This window comes from Carassius gibelio, chromosome A5 (assembly GCF_023724105.1).
Source record: "Carassius gibelio isolate Cgi1373 ecotype wild population from Czech Republic chromosome A5, carGib1.2-hapl.c, whole genome shotgun sequence".
Classification (NCBI taxonomy): domain Eukaryota; kingdom Metazoa; phylum Chordata; class Actinopteri; order Cypriniformes; family Cyprinidae; genus Carassius; species Carassius gibelio.
Genome location: NC_068375.1, coordinates 11,355,266 through 11,382,592, shown reverse-complemented (window position 1 = coordinate 11,382,592; position 27,327 = coordinate 11,355,266). Strand labels below are relative to the sequence as shown.

The window sequence follows — 27,327 nt, the reverse complement described above, 5'->3', positions numbered from 1 at the left end:
TTATCATTTATTTCTGTGATGCAAAGCTGAATTTTTAGGATCATTATCACATGATCCTTTAGAAATCATTCTAATATGATGATTCATTATCAAAGTGGGAAACAGTTCTGCTGCTTAATATTTTTTCAGAACATGTGATACTTTTTAGGATACTTAAATAAAAAAATAAAAAATAAAAAAGAAGCTATGTTTTTAAAATATAAATATTTTGTAATAACAATATACACTACTGGTCAGTAATTTGGGGTCAGTAATTTTTTATATAAAATCAATACTTTTATTCAGCAAGGATGTGTTAAATTGATAAAAAGTAAAAATATATTATTAGAATATATATTATTAGATTTTTTTTTTTTTTTTTTAATAAATGCAGTTCTTTTTAATCTTTTATTCATCAAATATATTTGACAGCAGAACTGTTTCCAACACTCATAATAAATCACAATATTAGAATGATTTCTAAATGATCGGGTGATAGACTGGATGTTACATGTGACACTGAAGGCTGGAGTATTGATGCTGAAAATTCAGCTTTGCATCACAGGAATAATTTTTTTTTTTTTTTTTTTAAAGTATATTCAAATAGAAAACTATTATTTTAAGTTGTAATACTATTTCACAATATTACTCTTTTTTTCTGTATTTTTGATCAAATAAATGCAGGCTTGATGAGCAGAAGAAACTTCTCTCAAAAACATTAAAAATAGTAATGTTTCCAAACGTTTGGTCTGTACTGCACATACATGCATTCATAAATATAGTACCAGAATCGCTTGTTAACCACAGACCTTATTTCAGGCATTAAACCAAAACCCCATTCAAAAAAGCCTTTTACTTAGACTATGAAAGTGCTAAAATGCTAAATCATTTCCGGGGTTTGGCCTACAAATGTCAAATGTGTGTCATCACTGCACTATATATGTTATATATGTTACTTGCCAACTGTATAAGCAGTTTGTCTGATGTTTATTCCGATATTCAGTTATTATTAATAAACTATAATTTATTAATTATGTATTGAACTATTTATATGTAGCAATGTGACGTCACACAACAGAAACCATATTGAGACGACTACGCCACTCAGGGAAATACCACGCACCCGCAGGTGCTACTCAAGGAAACAGGTTCGAGACTACTAAAGAGAGCAAGAGACGTGACTTACCCAGATAAAAAGTTTAATTTGACAGTCATTGATCCTAAAACATTCAAGAATGGTCTCGGCAACAGTTTACCAATTAAATACCCACAGTTAAAAAGAGACCGTGCTTTACCATTAACAGAAAGGACAAACCCCACAGCAAATCATTGCATACAAATCTAGAAGCAAGTGACAAACCCAAAAAGAAATTAAAGCAAAAGAAACAAATACACTTCCCTTCTATTAAGCTTCAGTATCACAGCTCCATCGACACATTCACCTGTAGATATAAGTGCACAGTCCAGTACTGTGATGGCCCACTGTTAGCTGCATGCAAGAGGACAATGAAACTGTAGGATCAGGTGGTATTCTTCAAAACAGCCGTAGATGAAGCCAGCGTGAGAAACAGCATGTGATCAATGACAAGGCTTCACTCAATGCCAATGGGCGTGTCTTCCCATTGGGAATATGTAGAAGTTCAAATGGAAACGGATACTAGATGGAATCCATAAACCATGATAAAGCTCATCCGGTCACATATACATTATAATTTATTCACTATTGTGTTTTGCATTGTGCCTAAGAACATCCTATACCTTGTGGTAGAATCTGTGAAATGTGATACAGAATAATACTTTGTTATAAATTATTTGAAATTTTCTTTCAGTCGTGTGTAGCGTATTGTCTAGAATTGTTGCTGTAAATAAAATCCTATAGAATAATTTTTTGATTTTTAATGGGGGGAAAACATCATGGCAATATGGTCAAAAAGTTAAATCAGGTCAATGATTTCAGAGTTCAATCTATGTTTATTACATGGGCAAGCGGGCTCAGAAAATGCACATCGAGTTCAGTGCCCTCCAGAGATTATGAGATTAATATCCCTGGAGATGAGGTTGTAGGGCTTCTAATTCACTTAGACTAAAAAAAATAAAAATACTCTGAGCACCGGGCTATTGTGCCTAATTGAAAAAGTGCAGCCTATCAGGGAACACTAAGCTATGAATAATTTAGCAGATGCTGTCACAAGGACATCTGTACCATCTGAATACGGAGTGTTCAAGGATACAAGTCTTGGTTTCTTTTCTTTAATTTTCTGAATTTCTGTGTCGTTCCTTTTACATTTTCAATAAATAAATAAAGAAAATTAAATAAAGAAAAAAAATAGATAATATATAATAAATTAGCACATTAGAAATCTGAGAATATGAGATCACTCTGGCAGATTTTTGAGGGCCTTTGAGGGACTTCTGGGGGATTTACTGAGTTCTAATCTTTTTTTCATCCATTGGAAGTCCCGTAGTTAACTCACTATGCAATGTCACTTTCTATAATGGCAGACTGGATGATGTCATGGCACTTATGTCAGATTATACCTGAAAAGAGTTCAGCAGGGTTTACTGTGACATCATGTTTTTAAACATAATTAAACATCACTGATGCTCACCAAGGTATTGCCAAAGTTGTTGTTGGCCGTTTCTAGTTGGTTGTGGAATACTGCTTGCTATGATTTTGCTAGAAGACCCCAACTCCGAATCTCTTGACGTGACATTCTGGATCCCTTTATATCTATTGGTGCATCTGAAACAGAATACTTCTATACAGAATACTGCTATATGTTATATAGCTGGTGAAAAACAGTATGCGAAAATGGAAGTATGTCCGTATTCAGAGTATTGAAGAAAAATATAAGTTCCTGGATGACCTACAACTTCCAAGTTCCAATGAGATTCTGGATGGTGCACTGGAGTGACACTTTACTATCCCATGAGATGAATTTCATTCATACTAACTACCCATATGTGACTCCAGACAACAAAACCAGTCTTAAGTGTCAGTTTTTCCAAACTGAGATTTATATATCATCAATCTGAATAAATATATTATTTGGATCAGACAATATTTGGCCGAGATACAACTATTTGAATAACTGGAATCTGAGGGTGCAAAAAAAATCTAAATACTAAGAAAATCACCTTTGAAGTTGACCAAATAAATTCTTAGTGAAGCATATTACTAATCAAAAATTAAGGTTTGATATATTTACAGTAGGAAATTTATTTTTGGCATAAAAGAAAAATTGATCATTTTGACCCATACCATGTTTTTTTGAGTACTGCTAAAAGTATACCCCAGCGACTTAAGACTTGTTTTGTGGTCCAGTGTCACATATTCATACTATACTGAAAGCCTCATTCATTGCACCTGTCATATACTAAAATGTGTATTATAAGCACACAGTCTATAAAATGTATGTTTTGATCTTTACATTGTAATGAACTGAAACTCATTAGTCTTTATTAGAATTTGTGTTGTGGCATCAAAAAAAAAAATGCATATGGCTGAAACCACAAGTTTTGTACTGAAAGCAGGGATGACAAAAGACTAATTGCAAAAAAAAAAAAAAATCTAACTATGTGTGTTCTAGCTGCGCTTGAATGACAACATGAATGACTTTAAATGTCATGACATTAAAATAACTTCATCTGGATGTTCTTACTCTTGTTTATGAATCCTATTAGCATGTGGTGATCACATTGCTTCACGTCTTGGTGTGAAAAACAATAGAAGAGGAATCCATATATTTGACAAGAGCAATTAACTAAATATGCAACACCATAACTCTGCAGTGACTCCATGAAAGCCATTAAGGGCTATAAATCAAAATGACACCATAACATAAAAAACGACTTTGCACATTTCGTATAATTTGCACAGAAGCTCATATACACTTCTGTTAAGATTTGCATGTGTCCCTATGATGTCATCTAATATCAACCCTAGTAGGAAGTGCTTTGAGTGGCATGTATTTTATAGCTCATTTTTACTGTTCAGAGCTAAAAGTCTTAAATCCTTGCACATATATGAAGCAATTTTAGTATTTAATTAGGTAATGCATTAGCAAACACATGGATGTTACATTTGGACTACACTTTGAATTAGTGTCTTGGTTATCGCTAACCACTTTAAGAGCTCGGATGATATGATTTAGCTCTTCATTTGAATAGAGAACTTGCTGCTACTCAGGTTGAGATTAGAAATAAAAAACAAACAAATTTGAGCTAAAAAATAAAAACTTAACCAGTTCTGACCAATGTGAATGTGTATGTTTACTGTGTAATGTATGTTAATATTAAGCTAGTATGGACTAGAATGACAGCCGCTAGAATGATGGCGTTTGTCCTAGATTTACTGGCTACTTCTTTTCTTATCTCTTGAACCAATCTAGATATCTTGATGACTCATCTCAGTTTAGAAGAATTTTGTCAAGCTGGTTGGAGCTAGTGCTAAAATGAGAAAAGAATCAAACCAAAAACCACATTCCTAAAACCACCTTTGATAAAAACCAGTATGGTCTGGTATGATCTGTACTTTTCACAGAAACTGACCAACTATTTCCTTATCACTTTTTTTTTGTCTTATCACCTTTGTCAGCTGCATGGCTGGCATATGCATACCTTAAGTTTTTATGCTCAAATGCGTCATCCACCACATACTTCCCCAGAATTATGTTCTACATTGCATGAAATGCATGGGAAGTTGGACTGTAGATTAACACACTTGTTTAGTTATAACGTTTTTAGTTTAAAGGGATGATTTTAAAATTATGGTTTGGTCATCATAAAGTCCTTGTAGGTTTGTGTGGCATCAGTAATTTAGTAATATAGAAGGATTCTAGCCCATGCAAACCTTAAATAAGTAAAATATATAAATATATTTTCTATTTAACTGGAGTCCTGAAGTCCTGCAGCATTTTTTAACCATGTGGAGTTTAAGTATAGACTGTAGTATGTTCAGTCTAATAAAGAGGAAGGAGACCGGGGTAGGCGTACAGGGCTCGTGGGATACTTTATTTAAATACTAATAACACAAACGCGTCAGGTGCGCGCACTTCACAGTCTCTTTCAACGTTTCACTACTGCATTCTTCGTTTCTCTCGCTCGGCAGCTCTCCAGCTCCTTACTCCAACGAGTCCCCGTCTCTCTCATTCTCCGCTGGTCCTCCACCGTCTTAAATGCCGGTTCCCCACGCCAATCACTGTAACGAGACCCAGGTGTTAATTGTCTTTCACCTGATCCACTTACCACCGCTCGTCTCCTCACTCGCTCTCCTGTTGCAGACTTCGCTAAACCACGCCTCCCCCGCCACATACCCCCACTGCCCGACTCAGGCCGGGGAGCCATCCGGCCTGCAGACCCCCAACACCCCCCCCCCAATCCTGGAGAGGAAATCATCCACAGCCATCTGCGCCCCCGGCCTGTGAATCACCTTGAACTTAAACGGCTGTAAAGCTAGATACCAATGGGTGATTCACACGTTGGTATCCTTCATGAGGTGGAGCCACTGGAGGGGCACGTGATCCGAGCAGAGGGTGAACTCCCGGCCCAGGAGGTAATAGCGAAGGGTGAGAACCACCCACCTGATGGCCAAACACTCCTTCTCTATGGTGATGTACTTAGTCTCTCTCTTTGAGAGCTTCCGACTAATGTACAGCACCGGGTGGTCCTCCCCCTCCACCTCCTGGGACAGGACCGCGTCCAGCCACCTGTCCGACGCGTCAGTCTGCAAAAAAAAGGGAAAAGAAAAATTAGGAGAGTGCAGGAGCGGCCCACCACACAGGGCAGCCTTAACTCGGGTAAAGGCCTGTTGGCACTGCTCCGTCCACTGGACCGTATCCGGTACCTCCTTTTTAGTGAGGTCAGTCAACAGGCTGGTGAGGTCAGAATAACGAGGAATAAACCTCCTGTAATATCCCGCCAGCCCCAAGAACTGTATCACCTCCTTTTTGGTCTTGGGCCTGGGGCAGGTCGCAATTGCTGCCGTATTATCAATTTGGGGAGGCACCTGCCCATGGCCCAAGTGGAAGCCCAGATACTTTACCTCCACCCGCCCAACTACGCACTTGTTCGGGTTGGCCGTTAGCCCCGCCCGTCTCAGCGCCCTGAGGACCGCCCTCACATGCTCCATATGCCGCTGCCAGTCCCCACTATAGATGATAATATCATCCAGGTAGGCCGCGGCATATGCAACTCGTCAATCTGCAGCATTGGATAAGCATAAAACTTATTGCGTTCACCCTGCGATAGTCTACACAAAACCGCACAGAGCCATCCATTTAGGCACCAAAACTATCGGGCTTGCCCAATCACTGTGTGACTCCTCGATTACTCCCATCCCCAGCATGGTCTCTAATTCAGTCTGAACTACTTTTTTCTTGTGTTCAGGCAATATATATGGCCGGCTGAGAACTACGAAACCCGGCTCTGTCTCAATGTGGTGCTGAATCAGGTCAGTACAACCAGGTAGGGGCGAAAACACGTCCCCCAAATCTACCTGCAAATGCACAATGTCAGTGAGCTGCGAGGGCGAGAGGTGATCCCCTCCTATGGCCAGTGCAAGGGATTTCTCTTTAGTAATCGCTTATGGCCTGAGATCCTCCTCCGTCGCTAGCAGCACTGACTCCTCCGCGCTCCATTTTTTAAGGAGGTTGAGGTGGTAGATTTGCCATGAGTCGCCTCTATCTGTTCGTACTACCTCATAATTGAGATCTCCTATCCGCCGTGTGACCTCAAAGGGTCCTTGCCACTTGGCCAGTAATTTGGAGCTAGATGTTGGTAGTAATATGAGCCCTTTATCTACTGGTGCAAATTCTTGCAGCTTAGTCCCCTGGTTATACAGCTGGCTTTGTCTGTCCTGGGCCTGAAGCAAATTCTCCATAGAGAGCTGCCCCAGTGTATGGAGTTTTGCTCGCAGGTCCAGGACATATTGAATTTCATTTTTGCTATCCCAGCGTCCATCCTCCCAAGTTTCTTTCAGGACGTCTAACACCCCCCGGGGATGACGTCCATAAAGAAGCTCGAAGGGGGAAAACCCCGTGGAGGCTTGGGGGACCTCGCGCACAGCGAATAAGAGGGGTTCTAGCCAACGGTCCCAATTTTTTTCTGCGTTTTCTTGTATGAACTTCCGGATCATGGTTTTTAATGTGCGATTAAACCGTTCGACCAAGACGTCCGTTTGTGGGTGATAGACTCTGGTACGCACTGCTTTAATGCCCAACAATCCGTACAATTCGCTTAACATGCGTAACATAAATGCGGTGCCCTGGTCCGTGAGAATCTCCTTTGGGATTCCAATGCAGGAGATTAACCAAAACAGGGCGTCCGCCACACTATTCACCGAGATGTTGCGGAGCGCCACTGCTTCAGGATATTGTGTCGCGTAATCCACTAAGACTAATGTGAAACTATGTCCTCGTGCCGATCGTTCTAACTACTAATTCATTCGAAGGGGACCTGCACTAGCGGAATAGGGCGCAATGGCGCTTTTGGGGTGGCTGGTGGATTTACCAACTGACATTCCCGACAAGACGCGCACGTTCTCGTGAATGCCTGGCCAAAAGTGCCCTGACATAGGATTACAGTGCCCGACGGCTCCGGGGTACTAACAATTGGGTTGTATCTTCTTTTGTCTGAGCGTCACGGGTCACTCGATACAATCGGTCCTTGATAATGGCAAAATACGGATGGAATAGCGGACGCTCAGGGTGGAGGACCTTTCCATCGATAGAACGGACCTGCTCAAAGGCATGTTTGAGTGTTTCGTCCTGGGATTGTTCCAGGGGAAAGTCATCGCAACTGGAAAGGTTGAACCTCGCCACGCCGTTCGGTTCCACTGAGACCGCCCCGCTAGATCCTGGCACAGATTCTCCCACCTCGCCCTGCCCCCCAGCCGGTTCTTTCCCCCGACGGCATCCACTGTCAAACACCCCAATAATTGCTGAAACGCTGGTCAATTAGTTCCCAAGATTAGCGGATGCCGAAGGCGCGGACTAACGGCCACCTCCACATTATACTTTTGGCCCTAAATTTAATGCCTGTGGGGGGTGGGGCCGGCACTGGGGGAGATCGTCCTCATCCGACCCTCCCGGTCCAGCAAGCTCCGGAACAGCTCGCGGTCCTCCTGCTGGGCCTGCATCATGTCCTGGAACCGGTGTTCATGGTTGGCCCGCAGATCCAGCAGGGCTTTGTATTGTTCCTGATGCCGGCCCACGAAGCGATGTTATGACATCCGCAAATGGCGATGTCAATGATCCTCTTCCTCCCGGATTTCGGCACCAGTGTAGTATGTTCAGTCTAATATAGAGGAAGGTGACCGGGGTCGGCGTACAGGGCTCGTGGGATACTTTATTTAAATACTAATAACACAAAACAAACAAACGCGCCAGGTGTGCACACTTCACAGTCTCTTTCTACGTTTCACTACTGCAGTCTTCGTTTCTCTCGCTCGGCAGCTCCCCATCTCTCTCGTTCTCCGCTGGTCCTCCACCGGCTTAAATTCCCCACGCCAATCACTGAAACGAGACCCAGGTGTTAATTGTCTTTCACCTGATCAACTTACCACCGCTTGTCTCCTCACTCGCTCTCCCGTTGCAGACTTTGCTTAACCACGCCTCCCCCGCCACATAGACTAACTTGGCTTTTGCTTTCTTTCTGAACAGCAAATGGTTAACAAAAACACATTCAAACTTCATTTCACAAACCACAACTGACAGAAAATGCACTAGAAAAGAAAAGTGCTCTGAACTTCAACAACATTTACATTTACATTTAATCATTTAGCAGACTCTTTTATCCAAAGCGACTTACAAATGACAACAATAGAAGCAGTCAGGTCAACAAGAGAAAAACAACAGTATACAAGTGCCATGACAAGTCTCAGTTAGTCTAGTACAGAACGCATAGCCAGGTTTTGTTTTTGTTTTTTGTTTTGTTTTGTTTTTATTAAAAGAAAAGGAGAAGTGCTAGTATTAGGTTAAATGCTGGCGAAAAAGTCTTTAGATGTTTCTTGAAAATGAGTAAAGACTCAGCTGTACGAATTGAGATTAGGAGGTCATTCCACCAGCTGGGCACAGTCCAGGAAAAGGTTCGTGAGAGTGATTTATAACAGATATATAATATTCAGTCTGGTTGTCAGTTCATCAGTGACTCAATGGAAACTCTAGCTTTGAACCCATATAGCAATGTGACAGTACCTATAAAGTTTTATTGTTTTTATTTTATGAGAATAGGGAAGTCAAAACCACAGTGATAACAATAACAACACAGAGAAAAGATATCACAGGAATCACTTTCAGCTTTGACACAGCAATTAGAATCCACTTAACTTTAAAGAATGTGAGCATCTAATGCAGCAGACAATACACTTGAAGTGTGTGCAAATAATAAGCTTAATATTTTGGATGCTAATCTTTTTTCATTCTTGGTTTGAACGGGCCCTTAGGTGGAACTTATTCCATAACTGATGCCAACTGACTGGCAGACAGAATGGCATTAGATATCAGTGAAAAGTAACTGCACAACCTTTGTACATGAGTATATTTGTGTGATGAAATAGTTTGATCCATTCACTTGGAAATGTACCAATATGAGGTTACATTATCAGTAAACCTTGACATATGAAAACCTTTCCTAATTGATTTTCTCTTGCTCTTTATTTCTCATTGGTCAGTGCAACTGACATCTTGATTGGTAAGCAAACAGTTCTCAGTGTTGTCAGTCCCATAGGCAAGACTGATTCTGATCTTCAGCCACTTAACAGCACAACTCTTCATGGTGACCATGGTGGTGTTAACATTACAGGAGGACAAACTGTCAAAAGTGGATGAAACTCAATGAGCAAATAATTACATAACATTTTGCAGCAAACACTGGCAGCTGTAATGTGGTGTGCTGATAGTTCCATGAATCATCAGATAATCTGGACAAATGGTGGAGAGGTGGAGCTTATTTAGTGGTGCATGTCAAGCAAGCATTTTTGTTATCACTGATCCTATGTAAAGTTAGGGGTTTCTTTTAAACCCTAAGACTTCTGAGAAAAAAAATTGATCCTAACTTCCACTGAGTCTCTAAATCAGCCAAAAGAATGAAAAAGTTTGGGTCAATGACGTGACTCTGGATCAATTCATTTTATTGCAAACATGGTGAAAAATTCCAAAATCTTAATTAATAATAATTAATCACTTTTTTTTTATAATAATAATAATAAAATCTTTTCATAATGACAAATAAATGTATAACCTATATATTTATAAAAATAAATATATATTATCATGGACACTATTTTTTTTTACTGACCCATCAACCTTTATATGAAAAACAATAGTGTTTTGTAAATTTATGTTAAACATGTACATGATTTATTAAGGGGGGCATACAGATTGTTAAAAACAAGTGGAAACACGCAAGTAGCATGTGCTTTTTCATGCAACACGATCAAAACAACAAAAAACAGATGTGTTTGTGGCTGCTTTACTCTTTATAGCATGAAGTTGGAAATCACCTTATTTCCCAAGCACTATATTGTTTCCAAAGCTTTACCGTGCTAGGACATCTTTTATTCACAACACACACACATATAATCAAGGCTTTGGTTCATGTTTTTCAAATAAAACCTTGGCAAAGTTCAACCAGCTTTGTAAAAAAATTAAAATTAAAATCTGTATTAACGCTAATCCTCAAATCTGTAGATATTGTCAACAAGATATTATTGGATTGAGTATTTCGAACACTTAATCCAAATATTATAAAAACATACCTATTTTAAATGAAAATTATTGTTTACAAAATGACATTGAACAGCCCAACCTTACCATCATTCCAGAATAACATTTCATTAGTGGTGCTTGCTAAGACAAGCATCGCTATGGCTGTTACTCAAACCTGGAGCTAGACGTTTAAACAAACCTTGTCCTACATCGTTTGTGGTACAGACATGAATGATACCTGAAATCATGTGGCTTGTTGAGGAGAGGGTGCTATTGTGACTGACTCACAATTTTCACCTTGTGAGACATAATGACCACAAAATAAATGAAGACAAGTCCCGAACCATAACTGAGGACCAGGAGGGTGGGCACTTTTGACTCCTCATGTAATGTATGGAAGCAACCTCACTGAACACCTTGCCAATACTCTAGTAAGGTTTGCAAATATAAATGTCACTCCTGACATCATTCTGTGCTAAGCAGTGCATCGCTTGTAATTTTCACTTTGTGGCACATAACAGAAAGCGGACGATGAGTAAATAATCATTACTTTATTCTAATTATTACTTTAACAGCATGACACTTGGCACGTAGATTTTCTTTTTCTTCTTTATTTATTTATTTATTTATTGACTTTGCCTTACACTCTTTTCCATATGGTTCTGAAAAAATGAACATCGAGTCTCCTAGTTACAATTTTTTTAGCTTCTGACAATGTTTTCAGCTATTTTGCAATAAGATAATAACAAACGGAGACTTTATTGAAGTGTCCTGCTGCTCAGATTCTTCTCCAGAGATAAAGATCTGTGTAGCCCTGCATGTGTCTCCTTTAAAGCCTATTAGAAAAGGACTCAACAATGTCTCACACTGTTTAGATACATGCAAGACACTAAATTCTGCAATCATAGATTAGCATATGAATGTGATCATTTTCAACGCACTCTGGCAATTCATAACTATATTATGTTCAAAGAAATTTCACTCAAGGGTAAGATTTCTGTATGCTTCACTTTTGAAACTAAGCTTCTGTGAGAAACTGTCTTGTAGTCTTTTAGATCTGTTAGATTTAAGTGAACCGTTTCTTTCTGCAGAGAAGTTCACTGAAGCGAGTAAAAGCAGGATCTAGATTAAGGTCATCTTTACATAGTCACATACTTAAACTGTCACAGAGCTGAAATCAGACCACATCACAGTCTGCCTCTCATCTGCCTCACCCCTCTTTCCATGGAAAGCATCAGCTCATAATCCAGCATCATGTGGCATTGCATGACATCTGTGTAAACAAAGCATATAATGTAACTCAAGGAAAGTAAAAGTCATGTGACAGTCAGGTCTCTTTGCAGTCAAAACTATACAAAGAACATACTATCAGCTTTATCTATATTTTTGATTACCCATGCAGAAACCACTGCCACTATGCAGTGTTGTGTTGTGTGTGGTTGCTGGGCATTGTTATGCAGCTGCTAAGACGTTCTGAGTGGCTGTGTTGCTTTGCAGTTACTAGGCATTTTGGGCAGTTGCTAGAGACTTCTGGATGGTTGCTGATTGGTCAGTCAAAAGAGCCCACCCTAACTCAGATATGAGTGGTTTTGTTGCAATCATAAGTTCAATCACGTGTCAAAAGTGTTTCTTGTCTGTAGGATGTCTGTAGTGTGGCACAGGTTTATTGGTAAAGTTTAGTTAGGAGTATTTTGAAAAAGGAATATGAGCAATAGTAATAATGATGCATGCCCTCTTTCAAAACCTGCATGTTTTTTGATCTGGTTTGATCTCTTAAGACTGGTCGGCTACACTGGAAAAAGTTTACCTAGCCAGAGAAAGCAAACATAATTGACTGTCATGTGTTCTGTGTTGTTCCAAGCAGGAGAAATGTGTTGATACAGTTGCTCTGTCATAGCGGCCTCCAGCCTTCAAAGGCCTCGCCTGTTGCTTGAACAGTTTGTTCCAAGTGGCCAAAAGTCACTCACGAAGCAGAGCAGTGGGAAAAGGGGGTAAGGGAGGAAGGAAACATAATTACTACATATTCAACCCCTGCTTCTTTTTCTCTCATTTCTCCTTTCCATTTCCATCTTGGCACTGAAAGCTGCAGCTCTTGCCAAATAAAGCTAATGTGTGTGAAGCATGAATGGTCACACTCAGTGCAGAGTCTTGCCGTGCACTTAATATAGCTGTTCTCCCCATAAATGACTAATTTCCTCTGACAAACTCTAGTGTGCTTTGCTTTTCTGTTCCCTCTTCATGCATGCTGAACGCTGTGTGACTCGGTGATGTCATTGCTGCTCCACCCAGTGTCCATTTGCTTGCATTTCTGGCAGGAGAAACCAGTTTTACTGCAATCTTATATAATTATGTGGTCACATCATTCAAGAATGCTCAAAAAGGACTGGCTGGGGACTTGAACTAATGATGGCATATAATGTTCAACAAACTTCTGAATACACCCTGAATTAATAAAAGCTGCAGCATGAAAATTTCACAAAAATAAATAATTCTTTTTTTCTTTATATATATTGCAGTTTATTAAACAAAAGTGATTGTATTATAATCTGTGAGTAATATGCCTATTTTAACTTCAGCCTCGAGTACTTCATGGATTGACACGTGGCTCTCTTGAGAGGGGTTTTGAAACCCGGTTTTGCATCTAAAAAATAATAAGCACCATACTGCCACCTAGAGGTAATTTGAATTTGGTTAAATAAACTCATTTTGAAGAGAAGGTAAACAATTCATAACTACAAAATCTACTTGTTATAATAATGCATATAATATATATATATATATATATATATAAAACACCTAAAATCATAGAGAAATATATAGCATAAATTATTATATATATTATTAATATAAAATAAATAATATTTAAATAACAAATGAACTAAATATTATGTTAATTTTGTTAAATATTACGCATTTGCTGGTTTAAACTTTATTTTATTTAAATGTATAGTGCATATAAATGCACTGCCCTTCTGAAAGGGTGGGTTTCAGACTACTTCACATCTCCCAGTCATTTTTTATATAAGAAACATAAAGTCCAATATGAACCAACAACAATATAGGGATTAAGATATTAAAAGAAATCATTGTTTTTACACCCCTGTTGAAAAAAAAAAAAAAGAGTCATGCTATCCCACTGCATCTCAACGTAGACAACACTGAGGAACTCCAAGGATCACCCTAACTGTTTTTCAGTGTATTTCATTTTCGTGTAGCCTATTTCTGGCCATTTATACATTATACCTATTAAAAATCAAATCGCCCATTCCTTCCTGTGCAGCAGACTCTTTACCAAAACCTCCAGCCATATCTAAAAGGCCACTGCTCATGGCAACAAAATCAGGTTACAATTGCAGACATTAAGGGTACAGTTTATTCACTTGACCTTTTCTGTGGAACACTTTATGGAGATATATGAGTGGGGCAAACAGCAATGCAAAGGTCATGGCAATTTACATTCTGACTCTCTGACGTCATGGCTTCCATCTGGAGCCTGTACTAAACCAATAACACATTTAACACATGATTCACCTTGTAGGAATATATTTAACATGATAAATGTTGTTTTATGCACTAGATGACTTGGCAGTGAGATTGTGGGCAGAAGGTTTACACAGGCCTTCCTTTTAATTTTATTAGTCACCATGATTCTCTCTTTTCAATTAACTATAATCTGCAACCTGATTGACAAAAATGTATAAATTAGCCTAAATGTAATTTACAATTTGATTTAAAAATCATACTATATTCATATTCAAACTAATTCATATAGAAAAAATACTAATAGGCATGTCATGCTAGATCTAACAAGGTAATCACAGCAGTGCTGGTATTCGGGCCAACAGCTCGGTTGTTGTGTGTGTGCTTTTATACAACATTTCAACAAACACTTATATTTACATTGTGCATTTTGCTCCAACAAAGACATTTGTTTCTTCCAGACAAATCAGAATTGACCACTGAGCATCTCAGAACAATAGTATTTTGAACTAATGAGTTAAATCAATGATTCAGTGACTCACTCAGTCACATGCAATATTGTATAATAATATAACCTGCAGAAATAACCACCATTGAATCCCCACCACTTAGACAAAAAAATAATGAATATTATAATTTTAATTCATCAATAATTTAATAATTTGACAATAAAAGTATAACATCACCTACACTAGGTCATGCATCAAATAAACAATCGATTTCAAAGTAAATAATAAAAGTCAACGCAAAAACAAATAATTTTAATAAATAGGAGGACTTGTAACGATGATATATTTAGATTTACATTCGTTATAGTAGATTTAATAAATAACATAATTAACAGAATATATTTAATGTAAATATACATGTCTCTATGTGACGTCTAAGCGGAAAGAGGAAGATGACTTGTATTTTGAAAAGCGTCACAGATGGAAGCCATATGTGGGGAAATGTCACGTCACTTCAACTAACACATCACTTAACAATGTAGCTGCTAGCTAGCGAAAACAGATTATTGCATTAAATATGAATTTTGAAAATCAACGGTTTTTGTTTCAAGCTTCGGCACCGTGGGTCAGAAGTACTTGAGCGATTTCAGCACCAAAGAGCTCTCAATTAAGCGGTTATTATCGGTTTTCAACTAGCTAAACAGGCTAACATAGTAAGACACAAGAGCTTTTGTTTCTCAATGATGAGCTCTTTAATTAGATAAACTGAAATATCTAAGACATAATCGCGCACAGAAAAGCATGGACGAAAAATACAGCAGTAATGTCATCTCAGGTGGGAAGCTGGGACGAGTTGATGCTCCAAATGCCAGGTAAGACAAAAATCTGTGTTAATAAGTCCCTAAATAAGGTTACTCATAAACAACAAGTACTATAGCAGTAACATGTTACAGTGATGTTACGATGTGTTGATACTAAGTTACTTTGATACATAATGTTGCATTATCATGTATGATAACTATTAATTGTATTTATAAACCTTGGTATATACAAAGTTACTTCAAAGAATAACGTGATTTTACCATCATGATAATGTCCAAATTATAGTATTGCCTTGATAATATTACCTTTTGTAAGTACAGAGTCTATCTGGGGATGTCCATGGTATATTGTTGGCAATAATGATATAATATTTATTTGTTCCTCTGTACTGAGGGATTATCAATTGCTATATCAATTACTTTGTTTGGTAGGGTGCTTCGATGGGTTTTGTGGTAGTTTTATGGTAATAACATTGTAATAACGTTGTAGGCTAGTTTTTGGCAAGTGCAGCACAACTTGTTTTTGACAGTTTTTACTTTTCTACTTGAACTGAAGGTTTTTTTTTATTTTTATTGATTTGTTTTTTTTTTTCAGGCTGACCCGGTACATAGTATTACTCTACTTCACCAAGCTTCTGAAGGCTTTTGGGATATTTGAGTCATACGATCTCCTTAAAGTTGTGCACATTGTACAGTTTCTCTTTATTTTGAAAATGGGGTAAGGAATGACATCATAAAATGAATATATTACAGATCATGAATGTCATGATTGTTTATTTTATGTAAATTTCTCCCTTTCTGCATAGGTGTGCAGTGATACTGGTTTTCTTTCAAAAGCCATTTTCATCTGGAAAAATGATCCCCAAGAGACAGGTAGTATGTTCTTCAATTTTGAAGTTCTTACCACTTAAAGGGTTAGTTCAGCCAAAAGTGAAAATTAAGGGCGGCTATGTTTACACTAGTGTTTTCGTTTGAAAACTTTTGCTATGGTTACTCCTGTCGTTAACACTACCCTGGGTCGAAAACGAAGACTTTTCGAAAACGCTGCAGACCCCATTTTAGGTGTGAAAACTCTCTGGGTTGCATTTCATTGTAAACGGACCAAAACTGAGATTTTTTTTTAAAACGATTGCATGGCTTCCTACATTTGCTGTGCGTATCCTTGACGAGCGTGTAAACAATAACATCATGTTCATTGTTGTACATGCGTTTACATCGGTATAGTGTGAACGGAGAATGTTTCTGAAATGTAGTGAAAGCACAGTGTAGACGAGAATAGTTTTTTCTTTAAAACCAAACCAGTCCTAAATGTCCTAAATGTCAACATACATTTTTAAGTGAATTAACCCTTTAGAGGCAATAAGACACTGTTTACTTAATACACATTCTTGGTCTAATTTTGTACGATAAATCCATGAAGTTCTCAACTGACAAACTATTTAATACCATTTAATGCTGATTGTATTAAAAGTTACAGCCAAAAAGGCATGTAATAAGAAGGACTGAAAATGTCATTTCATGTGGATTTGTGCTTATTATGAACATGGTATTTCATCTGTTTAACTTCTGATTTTAGTGGATTAAAATCCTCAAGCATGCTGTCATGAGCTGTGTCATCTCACTGTTGGGTTTCTTTGGGTTGACACTCTGTGGACCACTCAGGTTTGTTTTTGTGCTAAATCTAAAAATTAACATCTTCATCCCTCTGTTCTGTTATTTAATGAGTATTTGGCCTAAAACGATGTGGTATCTTTCAGGACCCTTTTGCTGTTTGAGCACAGTGATCTGGTGGTGATCTCTCTCCTCAGCGTTCTCTTCACCAGCTCTGGAGGGGGACCTTCTAAGGTCAGAATACTAGACAAATCATAAATATCAAAGAAAAGATCCAACTAAAACTCATCTCTTCTGTCAGCACCTAACCGCATCCCATAAAAAATAAAGTATTCTTAATACTGTGTTGTTACCTGGAAGATGAACAGCTGGTTTTGTTTTGTTTTATGATCGTTGTTCACGAGTCCCTTGTTTGTCCTGAACAGTTAATCTACCTGGTCCCACAAATTCTTTGTTTTTCCAGCATCTTTTGCATATTTGAACCCTTTCCAACAATGACTTTGTGATTTTGAGATCCATCTTTTCACACTGATGACAACTGAGGGACTTTCATGCAACTTTTAAAAAAAGTTCAAACACTCCAGAAGGAAACACAATGCATTAAGAGTCTGGAGGTGAAAATATTTTGAATTTGTAGATCAGGCTAAATTTAACTTATCTTGTCTTCTGGGAAACATGTAAGTATCTTCTGTAGCTTCTAAAGGGCAGTACTAAATAAAAAATATAAATATTTAGGAAGAGAAATGTGCACATCTTTGTTCTGTTCAAAAGTTTACACTCATTGTGCTTCCATCTTGAACATCAGTTAGCGTTTTAACTTTGTGTAATAATCGCAAGTCCAAAAAGAATAAAGAATTTTGTGGGACCTGAATGATTTTTCTGAAGAACAGCAGGCAGTTTAACTGTTCAGAACAAATAAAGGAACCCGTGAACAACTATCAAAATAAAAAGTCTGGTCAGTACTAAATAAAAAGTACAATGCATTTTTTATGACCCCTCTTATTTCGGTAAAGTAATCGACATTTTGCAGATACTGCGAAGAGTATGCAAACTTTTAACCACAACATTTTTCTGTGCTTTTTTTTTTATATATATATAGACTAGGGGAGCTGCTTTCTTCATAATTGCTGTTATCTGCCTATTGCTCTTTGATAATGATGATCTCATGGCAAAAATGGCAGAGCACCGTATCCTTTAAAACCTAAAAATATGTTTTAACTGTTATTATACCAAGGTGCAGACAAAATGTAAAAATTATAGATTGTTCAGATGAAAAGGAAAGTCATTTCAGAGATGTATCAAGTTATTTCATAAGAATTTTTATTATTTGGAATGACATTTACAGTCACCATCATGAGTGTGTATTCGATAGGAGTGTTAACAGTCCACTCAAGTCATGATTTGGTTCATAACAATACTGATCTCACAATACAATACTCTCACTATACGTTATAAACAAAGCCAAAATAGAGGTAACATTTTTATTTTTATATTATTACTTCTAAGACATAAACATTAAACAAAATTTGGTAATACATCAGGGCTGAACTTGGATCTGCTTGGACTTTGGTCCTTCTCTACCATGAACAAGCAGAATATAAATATTCATGATTCTGCTTAGCTTAACACAACTTACACTCCTGTTAACTTATATTTAAAAAAAAGTATATCATATTTTATATTTAAAAAATATTTAATTCGTAATTTATTTTCAATCGATAATGCTTAATTAAATCTGTCTAAATTAACATTTTTTTGGTGAACTATACACAATAGATAGAAAGACACTCTACACATATTGTTGCATTTTGGTATTGTAATATATTGTTACACCCCTAGGATTTTGCACTTTTAACTTTGTGGTGTATCTACTACTGTATAGACTTTAACTCTACTTCTTATAGCCGAGGGACACCATGACAGTGCTCTTACCCATGCGCTGTTCACAGGAATTGCATTTTTAGGTGTGGCAGATCACAAGGTTTGTTTTTGATCCCTATTTTCCTACCTTTAAATGCTGATCCTGAGTGTTGTGTCATTGTTTACTGCAGTACAGACTCATCTACTCACTGATGTTATGCTCAGATAAAGGATCAGTGAGATCATGGCGATTAACTTTCATTTTCTGAGCAGGGTGGAGTGGTTCTTCTGGTTCTAGCTCTGTGCCTGAAGGTGGCCTTCAACACTGCATCTAGAAAATTATCAGTGGAGATTGGGGGCACAAAACGCCTTTATGCTTTATCTAACCTGGTTTCTGCTGTAGTTCTACTGCCATGGGTCATAGTGCTGTCTGCAACCACTGAGGTAAGGACCAGCAGAAGCTTTCTTCATTATGTAGTGGTTCTCAACTTGGGACTAAAAGCCACAAAACTTCAATTCTGAATTGAGTGGCAATCACGTAGTGCCTGAGAGTGTAAATCAGTTTTCAATCTTAATTGTGTATCATATTGCAATATATTGATCTTAATATAAACATTTTAAAGTATACAGACATTTCTATAAGTTCTTGATCTTTTTCGACTGAAAATCCTCAGAGCAAGGTAGAATCCTGGTCTGGCCTCATCTTGCCATTTGCCATGATCATCTTCTCTGTGATGATACTGGACTTTTACGTGGAATCCATCTGCATGGCAAAGCTGGAAACCTCACGCTGCGCTCAATATGGCTCCATCTTCCTGTTCCTAAGTGGCCTGCTGCTGGCAAACTTCTGGACCCACCCGCTAACCGACCAGCTCAGAGCCGTGAGTAATCCAGTCCATCAGAGTAGCACTGAGCATGTGCTGTCTGGTGGAGTGCTGGTCAGCGCCTGCTTCTTCATCATGGGTAAGTTTAGATCCCTGATAGAAGATTTCATGTTCTTTTTAAGAGTTTGAAAGTCTTATATACTCTCCCATCACAGAACAAATCTGAGAAATCACAATGTTGTTTTAAAATAATTTAGTTTTTTCCTAATTGAATGAACCTTTTGATGTTTTCAGCTGATAGCATACTGTCAGCCCCATCTTCAAAGGGTCAGAAGGGAACATTGGTGGGTTACTCCCCTGAAGGAACTCCTCTTTACAACTTCATGGGAGATGCGCTCCAGCACACATCCCAGTCTCTGCCTCGCTTCATCAAAGACTCGCTCAAACAGATCCTGGAGGAATATGATTCACGGCAGATCTTCTACTTCCTATGTCTCAACCTGGTATGTTAGCTCATGTTTTTATTGGATTTCGGTCAATGAGTGTAGAAGACACTCAATTTAAGTCCTTTAATGTTAATAGCTTACAATTTTTTTTTATTATTTCTTTTAAGCCAAGTCATATTTACAGGGAATGATTGTATGGTTCAAAAGTCTTGTGGAATTTTGGCATTGAAATGTAATCTGCTTTAACCTGCGTCGTAACAATCGTGTTGATCTTGATTCAGGCCTTCACGTTTGTGGAGCTCTTCTACGGTGTGTGGACCAATAGTCTGGGACTGATCTCTGATGGGTTCCACATGCTGTTTGACTGCTCTGCTTTGGTTCTGGGGTTGTTTGCTGCCCTCATGACCAGATGGAAAGCAACCAGGATATATTCCTATGGGTAAGGTTGCTAATTTGAAGAAAAATCCCATATTAGCACTTATTTGGTATACATTTGTAACCAATTAGACTGATAAAAATGCACAAACAGATCTTCTACGCTGAATAACAGAAAGCTGCTTGGTTTGAAAGTGACATACTATTTTTTACGGAAATATTGCTAATGTGATGCACTTTATGGTTGAAATGCACTTCGCGCAGGGGCGTAGTTTGCCAAATAACCAAAAATAGATGATTTTAAATTTGATTTTAAATCAAGACTTCTGTACTTTTATAAGTGCTAAATTAACATACAAACCGACCGCAGCAGTTACAGTTATCAGCACAATATGACTGAAGCACAATATGGCTGAAGTGGCGCGCGTTTAAAAAGTGTGATCAGATTTGCACGAACCATTCCTTCAAGAAATTACCACTTTAAAATGCTATGGATAAAGTCGAAAATTATCATAAAGGGGTGCTATTATGCTTTTTCACTTTTTCAGCTTTAGTCTAATGTTGTTGTTTAAGCATAAAAAGATCTGCAAAATGATAAAGCTCAAAGTCCACTTCAAAAGTAGATATTTTGTTTAACAGAAATCACTTTTCAAAAACTAAAACGAACAACTCATTGGACTACAACACATATTTTCTGGGATTTGGGATATCACAAACATCGACGAATGGGACGAGACCTGGTTGAGCTGCACTAGAGAAGGCAACTAGAGTTATCACTATGTCGAAGACACACAAGCTTTCCCAACGCAGGCAAACTTAGAGTGGTAACAATCATCTGGGTATAAATCGCCCTCAAATTAATTAGATTTTGACACAATATTTTAATTGCAGCTTGGTAAGGGTCATGACATTTCCCGACCGGGCGTCACTGGCCCTCGCAACCAATCACAACACATTTCATACTTCAGAAGGCGGCCCTTCATTTGATACAGGAGCTATTCGAGCGGTTCATCCCAGAGGTGTTGTAATAATGTAATATATGTGAAATATAATGTGTTTTTCGAACAACCTAGTGTGAGAGCCTGTTCTAGTACACCCCCAAAACAAAATCAAGACTTTGTAAAAGAGCATAATAGGACCCCTTTAAAAAGGCACATAAACAAAAAATAGGAGTATGTTCAAACCAAAACTACGCCCTTGACTAAAGGACTTTTTAAATCTGTATTAATTTTAAAACACTGGGCATCAAAGATATGTTGACTTTGTAAATGGTTACAGAGAAAAGCAAAATGATTGAGGATCACACACTGTGTTCCAAACTGAAACACATAATGTCAAACATGTTTGTTAACCACTGACTAGATGGAATCTAGTCTAATGCTGTACACTACCTGATATTCTGTGAAATTTGTGCAAAATTTGCAGACTTCTGCAACTAGCACAGACTCATTCAGACTGCAAATCAGAGCAAATATCTGGTGTATTCCAGTCTTTATCGTGTAGAGGGGAGCTGAGAAATATCCAGAGCACAGATACTCATAATGGTTTGAGAGTAAATTCAGTAAGCATCCATCTAGCAACACATTAATAACCACACCGTAATGTGCTAAAAGCCACTCAGAGTCCGAACACTTAGAAGTAGCATAGCAACAGTAACCCCCATTACGGCTGAGGGTTTTGGATCACATAAAAATGTAGTTTGCTTAATGTAATTGCTGTTTATTGATTTTTGTTTTAATGAACTATTTTCCCCTTTAAAGTTTGATGCTACATCCTGAGTTGTGTTTCTATGATCAGTTCTGAAAATATAATCATTATGGAGTTTTGATTCTGCTCTTTACAATGAATTGATTAAACTGGTTCACATAACAGTCTAAAATATTAATTAACACCGTCTGAATCAGAAGTTTTTTTTTTTTTTTTTATGATCTAATTATCATAATTGATAGAAAAGTCATGGAAACTCATTGGTGCAGGAACCCTGATTACTGAACCTGTTGGAATTGTGTTCTGTCCTTTTAGTGCTGGTAACAGTAAGACTTGTTTTATTTCAGGTATGGTCGTGTGGAGATCCTCTCTGGGTTTATCAATGGCCTGTTCCTCATGGTCATAGCTTTTTTCGTGTTTGTGGAGTCCGTAACCAGACTCATCGATCCACCAAACATCAACACAGACATGTTAACAGTATGTACAGTGGACCTCCAAGATATTGTTGTCAGGACTAACAAAGATATTGTTGTCCATAAATGGGTTTTGCTTTAAGTTGATCAAACAAAAGTAACACAAAGTAAACTTTCACAATTCACATGAGAAACCTGTCAACTCATGCTCATGCATGTCCTTAAATCCATTTGTTCCTTAAAGCCAGTGTCTGTTGGGGGACTCCTCGTTAATCTGGTGGGCATCTGTGCCTTCAGTCATGCACACTCCCATGGGGCCTCCAAAGGGAGCTGCTCTGGGCATGACCACGGCCATGGGCACGGAAGTGCAGAACACAGCCACGGAGGACATGGACATAGTCATGGAGGACACGGTCACTCTCACGGCCACGGGCATTCCCACGGGTCTGCTGGAGGGGGAATGAATGCTAATATGCGAGGTGGGTCTGTTTTGAGTTTTTATTATGTAGATTATAAGGTTAGTTCATCCAGAAAATAAAAGTCTATAAACATATATCAATCCTGAAGATTTCCTGATTTTTGAGAATTACATTTCCCATTTCCTATTTGCAGGAGTGTATCTGCATGTGCTTGCTGACACGTTGGGCAGTGTCGGTGTGATTATATCCACTATTCTCATCAAACAGTTTGGATGGCTGATCGCAGATCCTATTTGTTCGCTCTTTATTGCCACACTGATTTTTCTCAGTGTCATTCCTTTATTAAAGGATGCCTGTGAGGTTCTTCTTTTGAGAACGCCACCTCAGCATGAAAAGGACCTTAACTTTGCACTTGAAAAGGTACGAATAGCAAAAATATACACTCTGGTAGGACTTGCATAGGCTAGTCGAGTGATCGACTACTTCAAGTCGGCGATGTTGGAAACAATCGACTATTCGAGCATGCATTAACCGTAATGCATGCAGAGTTTGCAAGTACTACATGAATTTTAGGATTAAAATATTGCATGTAGCTGTTACTTACTATGACTTTATCTATGTTGCATGTAAAAGTAAAATATATAATGTTATAATTAGGGGTGTGCCCGAAGCCAAATACCTTATTCGAAATGGCACGGATAATTGCTTCAAAAATGAATAATGGATAAGGAATAATTCTGCCTGAATATTCGGCTGAGGCTGGCACAGTCTGGTGTTTGCTGGATAACAGTTGAGCCAGGGGATCAGCGCAGTATTATACACAGACCTCTAAAGTCACGCAATAGAGTGTGAAGTGAATGAATGTAAACTTTATGAATGAAAAGAGCACAAATCAAACACTGCATTGCTGTTGCCTCTCCTTGAAATCAGAGCTTGGCAAGAGTAATATCACCTATAATAATGCATCATACATAATCTATTATTTGTATATATTTAAAAGTCAATGATTTAAACCTTAAGGCCCCAGTATATTTCAAACAAAATTGAAGAATGAACAGATATGACGTCATTTCAAACAAAATCAGGCCGAAACAAAGAGAACTTTCTGGGGGAGTTTGTTTTGGCTCCTAAACACCTTTGAGCTTCCATTGGTTCGTGGCGGTTATACAGTCGGTGGGTGTGTTCTGAAACTCCACTTTCTTTGACGTAATTTTTTTTTTCTTCCCTGTTCATTTCTCATTCTGCTGAGGTCCTACAGGAGAGCAACATCTCCTGAATACACTGGAGTGTCGATTAGCTGAGCTGCACAAATATATCTGTACCTTTACTATCGCTCACGGAGAGACTTTAAAGATTCAGAGAAAATATTTAATGCCTAGAAAGAAATTGCAACAAAGCACGGAGTTATGCAAAGAGCGACACCGAGAAAGATCTGAGACAAGTTTTCCAAAGCCATGAAGGAAAAGAGCAAAGATAGCATGTACCAAATACATGTTTCAAATAAATGTTACACCACACTGCTGTTGCTCCTGAGAATGGAAAGGGTATACAGTAAATGAAATACCAAATTAATATACAATAATAAACATTTGTTTTTATCAAAAGTAAATCACGACCACATAAAATATAAAAAGGTGTAACAATTTATCTAGTTTACACACACACACACACACACACACACACACATATATATATATATATATATATATATATATATATATAAAAACACAAAAAAAAAATTCCATGCTAAAGTTTCCAGACTATGAGACATTCACACTTCCCATAAAGGACTGATTATGGAATCGTTCTTTTGTATTGCTAACACGATACTTAACTCTGAACTGCTGCTAATCATTATTCTTTTGTCTCTAATATTTTGACCATTAGGGCTGTCTCACACTTAGATTGCCTACACTTCGTCATTGTTGTTTTGTTCAGGAGAAAGGTGCGAGCATCACGAGTCATGTTTATATGAATCTACACCCCACCTTCCGCAGCGTGGGGGTGTTGGAATGTTCGGAAACAATAAACCGTTGCTCAGTCTTTTTGAACTTCTTTTTGCCCCGAAACGAAGAACAAAAACAAACTCAGTTTTAAGTATATCACAATATGATCAGAATGAATGGAATAAGCACAGTGTGCTCACTGATCAAACAGCCATGTTGCGCATCTCAAGGCCCTGATATACTTCCAGCAAAGTTTGTTTTTGTTCTTCATTTCGGGGAAAAAAGAAGTTCTAAAAGGCTGAGCGACGGTATATTGTTGTGAGACGGGCCCCAATGGTCAGAATATTATAGACAAAATAATAATGATTAGCAACAGTTCAGAGTCAAGTATAATTTTTGCAATAAAAATGATTCCATAATCCGTCCTTTATGGGAAGTGTGAATGGTCAAAGTCTGAAAACTTTGATGTCATGATTTGATGAAAAAGCATGATGTTTTTCATCAAGAATTTTCATCAGCCTTCTGTGTCATGTTATGCTTCAGGATCATTTTAATATGTCGATGTGGTGCAATCAATTATTACGGGTACTCAATTATTAATATGGATTCTTGTCATTTTTGGAAATGGTTTTTGCTGAATATTTTTTGTGGAAGCCATGAAGAATGTTTTTCAGGAATCTTTGATAACTAGTTCAACCGAACGACATTGCTTATGACAAATTTTTGAATTTTAGTGTTTGAATCATGGTTTTCACTCAAATATTAAGCAACAAAAACGGTTTCAACATTGACTATAATAAGAAATGTTTCCTGATCACCAAATGAGCCGGAGCACTTTTGAATTGCAATAATATTACACACTGTTGCTCTTGTTACTGCATTTTTTATCAAATTAATGTAGCCTGGGTGATCATAAGAGACTGAAGAATTATTACAAACTTTTAATCAGTAATGTAACTTAAAATGTTGGATATACCAAATGAAAATCTTTAAATTCCATTTTATTTAATGCTTGCTTGATTGTCACAGATTCAGAAAATTGAAGGTGTTTTATCCTACCGTGATCCACACGTCTGGAGACATTCCGCCAGTGTCATTGCTGGAACCATCCATCTCCAGCTCATGTCTGATGTAGTGGAACAGAGAGTTATTCAACAGGTATGAATGCTACATCTCAAACATCGCCTGTTTACAAATCGACAGCAATTTGTTCGCTTTCCAAGGCTTTTATTTCCATTTTCCAAAGGATTAGACATTTAATTGGAAGTAATTGTTTCTAATATTTTGTTCTGCAATTATTGTGGACATAAATAACAACGTGTGTGACTAACTGACCAGCTCATATTGTTTGTACTGAAATTCTTCTCAGGTGTCTGCCGTGTTGAAAGATGCTGGTGTTAACAATCTGACTATTCAGTTGGAAAAAGAAGCCTATTTCCAGCACATGTCTGGCCTGAGCACTGGATTCCACGAAGTTCTAACCATGACGCAACAGATGGAGTCCATTAAATATTATAAAGATGGCACGTGTATCATGTAAATGTATCATGCTGTTTTAACTCATAGGGATTTAAGGTGTAATTTGGCTCTCCTCCCCCTCCTCTTTTTTTTTATTTTTATTTTTTAATTAAGAACTTATTTTATGATGTCTATGCCAGACTGTCTTCTCTGTCTAATTCTGTTATAAACACAATAAAATATTCTATTATATTATGAGCACAGATTTGCGTTTGCTTTTTTACAACAACAACAAAAAAAAAATTCTGTGTTAAAAATACTTTATATTGCATTCTTGTCGCATTCCAATCATTTCTATAACTATACACATATCCGTTACATATCAGAAATAAATGAAGAAACAAACTTATTTTGATAACACCCATTTATTTATTCATTTAAATTATTAGAAGTATTTAAAGGGAAGGCAAAATCTTTGTAACCAAGGCATTCGTCCTGATATGTGGTTTGGATGGGAATATGGCATCGCTCATTAATTATCTCATATTTCTATAGCATGAAGGAAACATACTGAATGCATGTCTCAAAATACCAATGACAAATGAACTGATCAGAAAGCTAAAGTCAGTGTTTATTTGTCTAATGTGCAGCAACACATCAACAAAAGCATTTATTGTCAATTAAAGTTTCAGTTTTAGGCCTTTAAATATATTGGAATGGTATATGCAGTTCATACAGATATTGCATCACTAACAGCAAAAGTAAACAGTATTATTATTTAACAGTTTATTATAATTGTTTTATGAATAATTATAATCTTCATATAATTAAAA

The 27,327-nt window shown here is 37.6% G+C and overlaps 1 protein-coding gene across 1 annotated transcript; it reads left to right on the top strand.

Moving 5' to 3' along the window:
• The first annotated feature begins 15,088 nt into the window (after nt 1–15,088).
• On the top strand, nt 15,089–26,752 carry slc30a5 (solute carrier family 30 member 5). The gene is made up of 16 exons (XM_052591716.1): nt 15,089–15,486; nt 16,031–16,153; nt 16,242–16,308; nt 17,012–17,097; nt 17,193–17,280; nt 18,146–18,233; nt 18,951–19,027; nt 19,180–19,350; nt 19,581–19,869; nt 20,025–20,233; nt 20,458–20,615; nt 22,606–22,735; nt 22,916–23,150; nt 23,284–23,510; nt 26,066–26,194; nt 26,406–26,752. The coding sequence occupies exons 1-16, from the start codon at nt 15,416–15,418 to the stop codon at nt 26,574–26,576; spliced, it is 2,319 nt and encodes a 772-aa protein (XP_052447676.1). The 5' UTR covers nt 15,089–15,415; the 3' UTR covers nt 26,577–26,752.
• The last annotated feature ends 575 nt before the right edge of the window (nt 26,753–27,327 follow it).

Coding starts and splice junctions, on each gene's coding strand:
- slc30a5 (XM_052591716.1), top strand. CDS start 15,416: ATGGACGAAAAATACAGCAGTAATGTCATCTCAGGTGGGAAGCTGGGA. Junction 17,281..18,145: donor CTGGAGGGGGACCTTCTAAG/GTCAGAATACTA, acceptor ATATATATATAG/ACTAGGGGAGCTGCTTTCTT. Junction 20,616..22,605: donor ACCAGGATATATTCCTATGG/GTAAGGTTGCTA, acceptor GTTTTATTTCAG/GTATGGTCGTGTGGAGATCC.